Source organism: Rhagoletis zephyria, unplaced genomic scaffold (assembly GCF_001687245.7).
Source record: "Rhagoletis zephyria isolate East Lansing unplaced genomic scaffold, Rhagoletis_zephyria_1.1 Rzeph_scaffold_00313, whole genome shotgun sequence".
NCBI lineage: Eukaryota > Metazoa > Arthropoda > Insecta > Diptera > Tephritidae > Rhagoletis > Rhagoletis zephyria.
In genome coordinates, this window is record NW_016157397.1 from 98,329 (window position 1) to 110,957 (window position 12,629).

Below are 12,629 nucleotides of genomic sequence, written 5' to 3' on the forward strand. Positions count from 1 at the left end.
GAACGTAAAAAAGGAGAACGTGTCAGCTGACACAATCTATCTTATGGGATCTGCATGTTAACACCTAATTTACATGATTCAAGTACTTGAAAGCAATTCTTGCTCATTCTCTTTTGTGTTTTTTATTTGCTTTTACACGTTTCAATTCTGTTGAATTCAAGTCTTTGGTTCTTTAAATGGGAAGCAACGAAAATGCCAAAAGCAAAGCAAGAAAGTTGAAACGACTTGACGGTACAGACGCATGTGTACTCGTCCCTTTTCTTCTCACTCCCTCTCTTCCATGTCCGAGCAGAATTGAATTCAATACTTGAACTGTGTAAAAGCACACTAACAGAAACTTACCACCGCATGACCGTGACGTAGACGTTAATTCTCTCTCTTTCTTTCAACAGCAAACTTGTTATGTTGCTCCGTACTTCTACGCTACGCTACGTACACGTTCGTGGGTAACCATGCTCTAAAAGCCGGCGGTACCTGCTTCATCTTGCGAGTCGGAAGGGACATTTAGCAAAGCATAGCAAATAATTTCAAAGCGCAGATGCTGCTTGAAGCCAAAAATCGTTGTGGACTTTTGTCCCTTAATAAAAAGATGGACATATTTTAGCAATTCTGATCTCATTTTCAATAAAAGTTGTGATGTATAATTTTAAGACTTTTTTAATCAAAACTATCGATAGTGTCGACAATTTCGATAGTATCGTTACTATCGTTGGTTGTGCCTATCTACAGTTTTCCAGCTCTACCATGATGACTCAAAAACACGAAAACAATTAAGCAAAAAAAGTAAAGCTGCCTTTACATGAGGCAATTCTTTGAAAACCAATAATCGCCTGCAACAGTTGACTTGCTGTCTACTTTGAGGCAAGCGATTTTTGAATCACCATTTACACGAGCGATTTTTTTAAGCAATGTTGAATCCCCTAGAAAAATGCCATGTGTAAATGCAGCATAAGTTTTAATTTTGATACTGCAATAATGTTACCAGACTTATTACTTTGGTAAACAACACAATTTTGCTTTAGTTTGATTTTAAATAATTGGCCCGTAGTCATAGTCAAAATAAAGTCGACTTTAAAGTTAGTTGCAGCTTTTTGACATAATTTTCAATGGGATATCTGTCAAAAAAGCTGCAACTAACTTTAAAGTCGACTTTATTTTGACTATGACTACGGGCCATTGTAAATAAAAATTTGTAATAATGCTGTTTAAGCAAAAAAGGTAAATTTATAACAAGGGACAACTCGTAGATTTACGTTTTTTGGTGCAACCCTGTGTCAAACTCGACATAACCACCTCCGAGCAAACTAAGCAGCAGCCATTTAATTTGGCAAACAAATGTTTGTCTGCATAACACCGACCTTATAGATTTACGTTCTTTGGCTGTACGTATACACATTTTGTTCTGCTAGTTTTCATCCAGTGTGAAACCGTGCGTCATTCTAGTGTGAAACATCCCATGCGGAATAAAAAACCGATAGCGGCATCAATATGACTATCGATAGTTTTCGAACTCCATTTCATTCTAGCGATTGATTCATTTTTCTTTCATTCTGCTGTTTTCTCTTTTTCCGCCTTTTGTCAAATTTTGTTGCGCGTCGGTGAATTTGGTTTTGGAAAATGTAAATCTGAAAAAAACGAGCAAAAAATGAATTTTCAGGCAACAAGCTGCTGTCGCATTTGTTTAAAAAGTGAGTTGCTTATGTCTATTTACCTTTACAGTCCAACGTTTCCAATGAGACCGATTGAAATTATAGAGAAGTTGAACATTTTTAAGGTTGGTGTATTTTAAAATGGTCAAATAAAATTATTGCTATTAAAAATATAATCTTAAAAAACACAAGCTTGTTTTTTTTTCTCATAGTACGATGAAACTTTACCTGCACTTTTATGTCAGTCATGCCTTTTTCGCTTGTTGGATGCCTATAACTTGCAGCAGCTAGCTGAAGCGTCAGAGCGGCGCCTACGTGACTATATCGTTAATAATGGCGGCAGTGGCCTTGGCTTATGTGGTCTAAGCACAAATTCAATGTGAGATTAAATTGATTCGCTATCATAATTTATTATTGATAAATTCAATTTAATTTCAACAGTAACCACGATTCCTCAAGCTTCTCCTCAACGGCCGCCATGGGTGATGCATGCAAGGACTCTGGTGTGACCGCTGCCATTTATGCGAATATATGCGACATGTTGGAGCGAAATAATGTGCAGGCGAATGGTGTGGTAGTCGCTGAGAATGGGGGATGTATGGTGACTGGAGATGATATCTTGAATGATATTGAGATTGATGTTAGCAGTTTAACACGTTCAGAAGCCAATGAGGATACACTGACCGAAGTACTCGCAAGTAAACATACAAATATAGCTTTCAATCCAGGGACTGGAAAAACTATTGGTGCAGATGTGGAAATCACGGTAATTTAACTTGGTTAAATATATGTATTTAAAAAAAACTTATGTAATAAATATTTTGTAGCCAGAGACTGGAAATGAGGTTGATGTACCTGTGAAAATGTCTGAAAAGTGCACGGAGTGCGGGAAAGTTTTCAAAAACATTGGTTATCTGGAAGCGCATAGCCGCTTACATACAAACGAAAAACCATATCAATGCAAGGTATGTAATTGTTTTCATTACATAATTTCAAACTAAAAAAAAGAAAAATTCAGAATAACATCTTACTTCCCTTATACTTGAGCGAAAAAAACGGTGACAAAGTTCACGTTTTCCGTCGTAGCCCAGAAACACATCATTCCAACAAACATTTAGGGTAGAGAACGATTAGAAAACAACTCGAATTCTAATGTTTCTCTAAGGTAGAAGGTTATGAGACGATTAGAGAAGCTGTCGAGAATTATAGCATTATCTACAAGGGGACTTAGTTCTCAATAGCGAGAAAGAAATAAGATATCTAATCGCTTTCTAACGTACAATTCTAATTGGTTTCTAATGTCTAATGTTTTTTCTAATCGAATTCTAGCATAGTTCTCTAACCTGATTTTCAATTCGAGAACTACATTAGAATGCTAATGTAAAACCAAACTATTTCTCCAACGTTGTGTGTGTTTCACTGGGATGTGATTAATTAAAAAAAAAAACGAGATCCAATTCACAATAAAGTACTATGTCATCATATCACTGAGCCCATATTCGGCAGTGGAAAATTAATAAATTTCGAATTTTAAAAGTAGATATTTTGCGAGAAAATAACAATTTTATTATCTGTAACTGATAACTTAAGATTAAAATTATTGCCCAAGCAATATTCATAAATACATATCTAAAATCTAATCGTGGTAATAAAATTCAGACATTTATTTGCATCCGCTTAATCACTGCGACTAATAACATACTTTTTTTTCTATGCTAATAATGTCACATTCGAAGTGAGTTTTATTGTATAAGTACACATTTCCTTGTGCAATCACATTTTAAGAGTTTTGAGATACTTAACTTTAAATTAATCTTAATTGTAACTCGTAATATTTACGACACCATTCCCGCAGCACCTCAGTTTTCTAAATAAAAGTCGCATAAGTACGGCCACAAAGTACATGATTGCGAGAACAATAAAATAGCAACCATAAACAAAGAATTGTTCACGAGGTTTTAACCCATAGCCGGTATCAGTAACTACCACAAGTGTTAGAATCGACTGCAATACAAGTGCCGCCAGAGTATTAATGCCGAAAATTAAGCCAAAACTGTCTTCAGATAAATTCTCTGCAACAATAGCGCTCGCTGTTGTAATGACGAAAAAGTAGCAGATTCCAAAAAGAATGTACATTATGTAGGCCATCCAAACTAAATGCGTCTGTGATGAATAGATAGTGAAAACACCCATAAGAAGCGAACAAACAGTCAATATCCACATGTGCCATTTTTTATGATGACTAGTGTTAGCTATACCAGCCACCATGGCACTACCAGCACCCAAGAGCGTTACAATCGCCTCTATAGCACCGTTGTAGAAACTCTCATTGCGCGGATCTATATCCTTCCAGAGAAATTGCACATAAGAGATCACCTGAACCTGACCACATGTTGCCAAAGCCCACCAAAAACTCCAACGGATTACTGTGCGATTGGTATAAGCACTAACAATTTGTTTCGTAAGTAGCTGAAAGGCATTGTACCAGGAAAATCGAGGTGATGTAGTCAAACTGATGTCACTTGCAGCCGTTGGGATGGCAGCGGCGGAGCCGTTTTGTGGAAAAGCTAAAATAGAGAGCAAGAAAAAAAAATGAATACATATTGAATTGAATTGCAGTCGGTTGTTTATTTACTTGTTTTTTTTTAAGCAATTTTAACTAATTTCCTCTGTGCTTAGCAACTCTAACTAGAAATCAATCACTCTTTGCCCAAAGTAACGAACTAAATTAAAATTTATTTACAGCTTCATCCACTGGATTTAATTTGCAATTATATTTATTAAACCTTTATAATTATTAATTTTTTCCAAGCGGTGTTTCAAATTATTTACGCTTTGAAATATACCATTCTTATCGCAAACAAGCGATATTTGTTTATATTCTTGAGACTACACCCAATACCCAAAGTTTTAATTGAGCTTACCTTCAAGTTGTGAGCTACGGGAGTTGTCATTCTTCTGTTCTGTAGTTGGATACGAAACTTCATCTACATAAAAATACAAACTTTTGCCCACCGGCGGTAAAAGCACTGCTATAAAAAGTGATACTATTTGTGAGCCAAAGGAAATATAATTAAGACCTCTGTAGTCCATGACTTCGGTAGAAACCAAAACTTGAGCTACAACACCGCCTAAAAATTTTCCACATAAAATCGCTGATCGTGTATGACCGGTTACAATCTGATAGCGCTCCTTATCCACTTTAGCATAAATATATGTGTAATACGCCACTTCTGTAGCCATAAAGGTACCGTATAATACCTGGCCCACCTGTAGTTCCCATACTTTGTATGTCCACAGTAGTATGCCAAAGAGTATAATACCGGAACATGCGGAAACAATAATAATTGGTTTGTAGCGAAGTATATCGGTAATTAGGAAAACAATGGCAAGTTGTGCCAGCACAGCGTAAGTACCAAACGGATAGATTTCTTTATTAACCTGCTCCGCCGTGATGTTATGCCACGGTCCACTCAGGTATTCCGTAACAAACGGTTCTGAAGGGCGAAATTCACGAAAAAATCCGAAAATCCATAGCAGCAATGAAATACGTAACCACGCTTGCATCTCAACTGTGACTGGTTTACGATCAGACAGCAGCCCTTGCGTCTCCCCTCTTGTTTAGATTGTTGTTAGAACTTAGTTAGTTTATGAACAAACCGCGCACGACACACTGACCTTTATCGCAAATGCTCGCCGCTCGACTGATGGGCGCGCTCCTCTAAAAAAAATGAGAATTGTGTTAATACACGGAGACCTTGCCGCTAGCCGAATATGTTCGCAATCTTTTATTATCAATTTAAGTTTTGCGTTATCATTCTCACGAAAATAAAAACGTTTGTAAAGATTAAAATGTGATTGCGTTCTCACATCACCCAGCTGATACGTGGCGGTTTGATAAAAGGCAAGCACATGAGAAAACTCGATGTATAGAATACATGCACACATACATGGAGTATGGGCAAGAGATGCAGCTGATTTGAGTCATAGAGAAAAATGTTATTGTTACGTCACTTTTTCTATCTTTGCACGAGAACTGAAAACTACGAAATGTACACATAGTTATGTACATATGTATTTACTATATGGACACATACTCGTTCAACAAACCGGCAGTTTTATTTAGTGGTGCATTGTGTTTTTTGTTTCTATAAAAAATAGCTAACTGAAAAAATTAACGCTTGAGAGGTGTGACATCAAGACTGATTAGAACCTACATATATATGTATGTATGTATGTATGTATGTCTATACGTATGTATATACGTATTTTCCCAAGTGATGCACTCGCATGATTTACACTAGACAACAAAACTTCTGCTTATAAATGCATTTTTCAATTGTGAAATCAAAAAAAAATATTCGATATTTAATTACATAGTATGGACAAATGCAACGATTTATGTACATATGTATGAATGTAAGCAGATTTCCGTACTATAAACCTATCTGAGGAGTGCCACAATAGCAGTCCTGAATATGCGTAACTATGTACATACATACATATGTACAAATGTACATACATACATATTTAGTGCGTTCCAGAACATCTAAAATTTGAAGGCCTTGCAGGATTTAATCCAAAGTCGCTCCCGTACGCCACGTTTATATAAGGTTTATTAAAGGCGAGAACAGCTGTTCCCCGAGTGGAAGATCGCCCTATTGCGGCAGCCAGTTCGAAAACGCCCTAACTCAAACAAATTTTCAACAACGCCCTACTTCAGGATTTGATTTAAAACGCCCTATTTCAGAATTTTATTGAAAAACACCCTACCTCAGAATTTGGTCGAGGCCACCCTATCTCAGAATTCGGTTCAAAAACGCTCTATCTCAAACGAAAATACATACTTTCAAAATGTGGTGAGATATTATCAAAAATCAACGCGAATTCTCCGAAAAAAGGTTTAAATGTGAAAATTTTTAGAGTTCAAAGTTTGGCTTTAAATTTAATATACCAATAATATAGATGCATTTAAAATAAATATCTTTCAAAGGTTTTATTACTCAGCTATACGCTAAAAACCTGAAAGTCACTAAACCCCTGAAAATCTGGTGTGGAGTTTTACCCATAAGTTTAAAGCTGTTAGAAGCTAAAGAAAAGGTATTAACATTGCAAAACACATACCAGGGCGCCAATTCTGGTTCTATGAAACAGTGATGTGAAAATGAAAAATTCAATGTCAGTGAAAATTTAATTTTTTCACTTTATCGTTTCGTTATATCATTTTAAGCGATTCTCGATCATTAAAGGCTATTTTATCAACATCTAGCAAGTAATTCAATAAATTATTTTGAGTTTAAGACAATGATATTCTTTATCACGAGATGATAGTTGAAAAATTTTTGAAAAATTAATTAATTTACATTTGAAACAGAACCGTAATTTTGTGTGAAGTGATGAAAAATGTTTTCGCTTCACGTTTTCACAGACCAGGAATTGACACCAGAACAAATTTTTGTCCTATGAAAAGCAAAGTTACTTCAAGTAAAAAAAAATCCTTCCCTCAAAAAGTGTCTACAAATTTTTAGACATCAAAGCGCGTTCTTAGCTGTGCAGTGTTGTTGTTTATTGATCAATCTATTCTATCGTTTAATTGATCATTTAAGAAAATTCCCGCTTCCATTTTTCAATTAACAAGCTTTCATTCTATCATAATAAATTATTATCGATAAGAATCACTGTTTTCTAAAAAAAAACTAATAATTTTATTTAATTATTTTATTGTATATTTTTTTATTATAAAGTATGTACTTCAATATTTTCCAGCAATGTGCGCGTCAATTTAAGCAATCCAGTAATTTACTATTGCATCAGCGTACACATACTGGCGAACGACGTTTCCAATGTGAAATATGTGCCAATTTCTTTACCACCTCGAGCAATTTGAAGGCACATAAGGCAATACACTTGGAGCACCGTGATTACCGCTGTAGCCAATGTGATCGTGAATTTAAAACGCGACGGGAATTGCGTCGCCACGAGCCGGTGCATAAAACGATAAAGGATAATGTATGTGAAAAGTGTCAGAGGGCGTTCAGCAAACGTAGTTATCTGTTGGATCACATAGCGGTCATGCATCGGGGCGTGCGGCGGCATAAATGCGCGGAATGTGGCAAATTGTTTGGTAGACGATCGAATTTGGTGTCACACATGCGGTAAATTTGAAAAAAAAAGGCAATGCCTAATAATTGGGTTATATCTTTACGCTCTAGTTCATAGTTTTGGATGCCATATCGATTTCGTCGCTGTTTTTACTTTATCCGTCCAATTTCTCCAATTTTGTTCAAACCTGTCCATTATCTTATGTTTCCCAGCCGCTCCTCTGCGTCCCTCGAGCTTTCCTTGTATTAAAAGTCTCAATTATTTCATACTTTTGTCCCCTTATAATGTGTCCAAGGCAGTTTTTCTTTATTTCCTTTAAGAGTTGTAGAAGCTTAAAATTACATTTATACAATTGCATAATTTCATACCTATTGAAATTGTTTTTCAATAATTTAATGTTTATTTATTTTTGCACTCTTTGCAGCATACACTCAGGTGAAAAACCGTTCGAGTGCAAATTTTGTCCTTGGAAATTTAATCAATCATCAGCCTTGGCGCGGCATATGAAAAAGCATTCGAAAGGGTACATATTTATCTCACTTCTATTAAACTTATGTAAATCATACATCTGATAATTTCCATTATTCTAATGATACGCAGCAAAAATGTCGAATTGGGATTCAAAGCGGCAGACCAAGTATTAAAACACTCTGCATTAATGAATATTTTGGAAACACCAGAGATGGTGGTGGTAGCCGCCGGAGCAACTAACGACGTAAGCGCAGTCAACATAGCGCAACAAACTAGCTATAATGTTCTAAGCAATATAGCCAATTTGGGTGGCTTGCACTGTATGAACACAGAGTGCAATCTAGAAAATACATCAACGGACACGGAAAGTAGTGAGGTGGTGGAGGCGCTACACAATAGTAGCGTTTATACCTTTACAAAGAATGACATACTCGATTTCTCTACAAATCAGCAAGTTTGTTAGGATGTACATATTTTCAAACTGGCGATGTTATTTTTGCTTAATATACTGATCGTAGAGCTGTAAGAGCTCGGGATTCGTGCGCGGTTGCACGGCATTTAATGCGTACTCGAAATGCGTCCATCGTACACGCTCAGCTTCAAAACTCTCCTCCAGACATTTCAATGCCGCCTCCTGACATACGGCCTGTATTTCGGCACCTGAATATCCTTCCGTGCGTTGCACAAGCTTTTGCAAATCTACATCAGCTGCCAATGGCATTGGCACTAATTTTATGCGAAAGATTTCTTGACGTGCCTCGGTATCGGGCAGTCCAACATAGACAATACGATCGAAACGTCCCGGGCGCAACAGTGCTTTGTCAATCATATCTGGTCGATTAGTTGCTGCTACAATAGTGACATTTTCCAACGCCTCAACACCGTCCATTTCAGTGAGCAGTTGAGTGAGCACACGTTCTTTAACCGATGTTCCCGAACCGCCATCGCCACCATCAGCTCGCTCGCCACCAATGGCATCGATTTCGTCGAAGAACACAATGGCCGGCGCTACTTGACGCGCCTTGCGAAAGACTTCGCGCACTGCACGCTCCGATTCGCCCACCCACATCGAGAATAATTCGGGCCCTTTTATGGAGAGAAAATTCAGTTGACTTTCGGTGGCAAGCGCCTTGGCAATCATTGTTTTGGAACAGCCTGGCGGACCGAACATTAGAATACCACGAGGCGGTTTCAAACCGAGCCGTTCAAACTTATCTGGATGCAGTAGTGGCCATTCTATAGCCTGTTTGAGCTTCAGTTTCAATTCGGCCTGCCCACCGATGTCACTCCAATGCACATTCGGGTTTTCTATGAGCACCTCACGCATAGCCGATGGTTTAATATGTGTCAGTGCGGCATGCAAGTCTGGCAAATGCAGAGGACGTGCATCATCTTTTAGCGCACGTAACGAAGCGGCGTACACAAGATTGGCCAAATCAGCACCAACATAACCATGCAGCACTTGGGCCACATCATCAATGTCGGCAGGTGAGAGTTTATGTGTAATGCTGCGGAGAAGACAGCTTAGTATGGCAGCGCGTTGCTTGGGCGTCGGGGCGCTGATTTCAATCTCGCTATCCAAACGACCACAGCGGCGTACATTTGGATTCAGTGCGTCGATTTGAGATGTTGTAGCTAACAAGAAGGTGCGTTGTGCTTCCTTTTTCGGTCCGTTTAGAATGTCCAGCGCGCTTAGAAAGGCCGCTCCCACACGTTTGGTCATTTCATTTGTCTCATACTTTGGACAAAGATTGTGCACGTCCTCTATGACGATAAGAGTGGGTGTCGGGTAGTTTTCGAATGCCTTCTCGAAATGAGACATTAGATTTTTTTCCGTTTCGCCGAGGAATTTGCTAAATAATTCGCTGGTGTTAATCCGAATCAGCTCGACTTTGGTTAATTTAGCAGTCTTCTCCAGCATTGTTGAGCACATGACTTGGGAGAGTAAGCTCTTGCCGCAACCAGTGGGGCCATGTAAAAGAAAACCACGCGAGACTTTCACACCTGTAGGGACATGAATAAAAAACGTTTTAAATAAAAACACAACCATACCCAAATTGTTAAAACATTTTTAGCTACGTAAAAATAACGTAAATCAGTAAGTAAATAACCTGCAGGTACGCCATTTAGTCCAAAAGCCATATCTATCGCTTCCTCTATCATTTCAATTTGTTCATCTAGCCCGCCAACATCAATTTTAGTTACTTTATTATAATTTGTTGAATTTTCTTGTGTACTCTCTGTTTTGTGTCGTTCAATTTCAAATCGCGTAGCACAGGTTACTTCAAAAAACCGCGGTTCCACATCGCACTCCAATTTTAAGCTCTTAAATGTCTCCTCCAAATTGGCATCATCTTCAGTGTTACTGGTTGCCACTCCAAAACTAGACCATGACACCACTTGCAAAGTTAGGTCTTTGTTGAAGAAATCCATAAATATTCGGCTACCTGTTGTAAATATTAAATTCTTTAATTCAAGCTTTAACAACCGCTCTACATCTTTAAGCTGCGCATCCATGAGCTCAGTGATTTCGCCTACAATAGATGTTACACGAAGACCAACCGACTTAGCTACAGAACAGGGTTGCAGCAAGGCAGATATTTTAAGTGATTGACCTCCAAGATCACTCCCATACATTTTAAAATCTGGAACAACAAATCTTTAATAAATAATGAAATGGTTTGATTGTTCTTGAATTGCATACCTTCCTCGCTGACAAAGATCGTTGTTAAAAACCTGTCGGGTATGGGCCAAACTAGTCTGACTAGGCCTACCGCCTCCGATTTCTTTACTGGCTGTATCAGCACCCTTTGTCCAATATATAAATGTGTTAAACGTATAGCACCTTCCGAAATGAATACTAAATTGTTAATGTATTTGTTTGGCACATCATTCAATTCTTCTATATGAAAACTACGCTTTTCCACTCCAGTTGTGTAAAGGCAGTTATTATGGATATATTCCAGCGGTTCGGCAGTATCTGCGGGAATAGGACAATACTTCTCGTGCGTTTCGCGATCTTTTGATGTAATGTGGACATCGCATAACTCGCAGTGATACCAAGAGGCTACACTGCCACCAGATTTCTTATTTGAACTCTTTGGAGGCATCTGTTAACAAATTCCAACACCCGCTCTGAAAATTTGTTTACAACGCAGACACGTGCAGTAGAAAAAGAAAAATCGGCGATACAATCGATGGTCTTCGAATAAAAATAATTGATAACCAGTTCCTTTAGGTAATCTTAATCAATTTCAAAGCAATGTTCATTTCCAACGGAACTGCTTTATAAAGCTTCTATGTAGATCTATCTGTTGAAACATAGGGGCATGAGCTTTTTGACATTATTTTAAATGGAATACATTTCCTGGCTGTGTAGGAATGGTGATGGTGTTTATTAATACTTTCGATGGAAATCTGTGGTCCATACTATCGATAGTTTTTCACTTCTGTCGTGCAGCGTAGCCCCATGAACAAAAGACACAAGATCACGCCTTAAATAAAGAAAAAGTTGTTTTCTAGCAGTCGAAATCTCGACGCCATCTTTGTTGTAAGAAGTAAACAACGAAAAGAACGAAGAAATCCGCGTAATTGTTGAACGCATGAATAATAATTTTTATTATGCAAATTCTATAAATCATTAAATTTTTCTTTGCCTTTTGTGTACACACGTTGTCACAAGCGAATATGAAGAAAATTGCGGTAAAAAGCTACCACCAAATTGTAAACAACGAACAAATGCAAACAAATCGCATATGTCAAAATCGCCTACTTTTTTCCTAAACGCAATTATAACGGGCTACTGTTTTGATGGCGTGATCTTGTATTTTTGGTTCATGCGTAGCCCTACTTAGGGATGTCGAAAAAACATCGATGCATAGAAATGCCCGTCAGAGAGGATTTCTGAGAATAAGTTTTGTGTGACGTCACACTGGTGCATTTGCGAGAGAAATGCCAAAACGCAAGCAAGAATGGAAGTAGAAAAAAATTTTCAAGTAAAACGTAAACAAGTTGCACATGTGTGACGTCATACAAACAGCGATTCTGTCAAATTCACCGAGGGCGGAATAGCGGTACAGAGATGGGCGCCACCTTTGTTCTCTACATCGTGCTTTGTCTGAACTTCATAGATAGGAAGATGCAGTTTTATAGCTTATAAAATGTTAGTTTCAATTGCTTTGAGTTTTAATGGCCCGTAGTCATAGTCAAAGTAAAGTCGACTTTAAAGTTAGTTGCAGCTTTTTTGACAGATATCCCATTGAAAATTATGTCAAAAAGCTGCAACTAACTTTAAAGTCGACTTTATTTTGACTATGACTACGGGCCAATATTTTTTCTTTGGCTGACTTGCACTGTTATAATAAAATTTTATGAGCTATAAAACTACATAGCCAAAAAGGTTCTTAT

At 37.7% G+C, this 12,629-nt stretch overlaps 3 protein-coding genes across 4 annotated transcripts; 1 reads left to right on the plus strand and 2 right to left on the minus strand.

Annotated features, from left to right (window-relative positions):
- Nucleotides 1–1,508: 1,508 nt before the first annotated feature.
- Nucleotides 1,509–9,073, plus strand: LOC108358901 (zinc finger protein 629-like). 2 transcript variants are annotated; one of them, XM_017610420.1, is made up of 8 exons: nt 1,510–1,619; nt 1,720–1,774; nt 1,862–2,028; nt 2,091–2,415; nt 2,477–2,614; nt 7,416–7,804; nt 8,176–8,274; nt 8,352–9,073. In XM_017610420.1, the coding sequence occupies exons 2-8, from the start codon at nt 1,733–1,735 to the stop codon at nt 8,683–8,685; spliced, it is 1,494 nt and encodes a 497-aa protein (XP_017465909.1). In that variant the 5' UTR covers nt 1,510–1,619; nt 1,720–1,732; the 3' UTR covers nt 8,686–9,073. The 2 variants fall into 2 exon arrangements, with proteins under 2 accessions (XP_017465908.1, XP_017465909.1); XM_017610419.1 differs by having other exon boundaries at nt 1,509–1,774.
- Nucleotides 2,846–6,380, minus strand: LOC108358902 (thiamine transporter 1). Its single transcript, XM_017610421.1, has 3 exons — nt 5,328–6,380; nt 4,574–5,263; nt 2,846–4,216 (listed from the first exon to the last, which is right to left on the minus strand). Exons 2-3 carry the CDS (start codon nt 5,214–5,216, stop codon nt 3,465–3,467), a joined length of 1,395 nt encoding a protein of 464 aa, XP_017465910.1. The 5' UTR covers nt 5,217–5,263; nt 5,328–6,380; the 3' UTR covers nt 2,846–3,464.
- On the minus strand, nt 8,602–11,354 carry LOC108358900 (spermatogenesis-associated protein 5). Its single transcript, XM_017610418.1, has 3 exons — nt 10,927–11,354; nt 10,334–10,867; nt 8,602–10,226 (listed from the first exon to the last, which is right to left on the minus strand). Exons 1-3 carry the CDS (start codon nt 11,330–11,332, stop codon nt 8,713–8,715), a joined length of 2,454 nt encoding a protein of 817 aa, XP_017465907.1. The 5' UTR covers nt 11,333–11,354; the 3' UTR covers nt 8,602–8,712.
- Between the last annotated feature and the right edge of the window lie 1,275 nt (nt 11,355–12,629).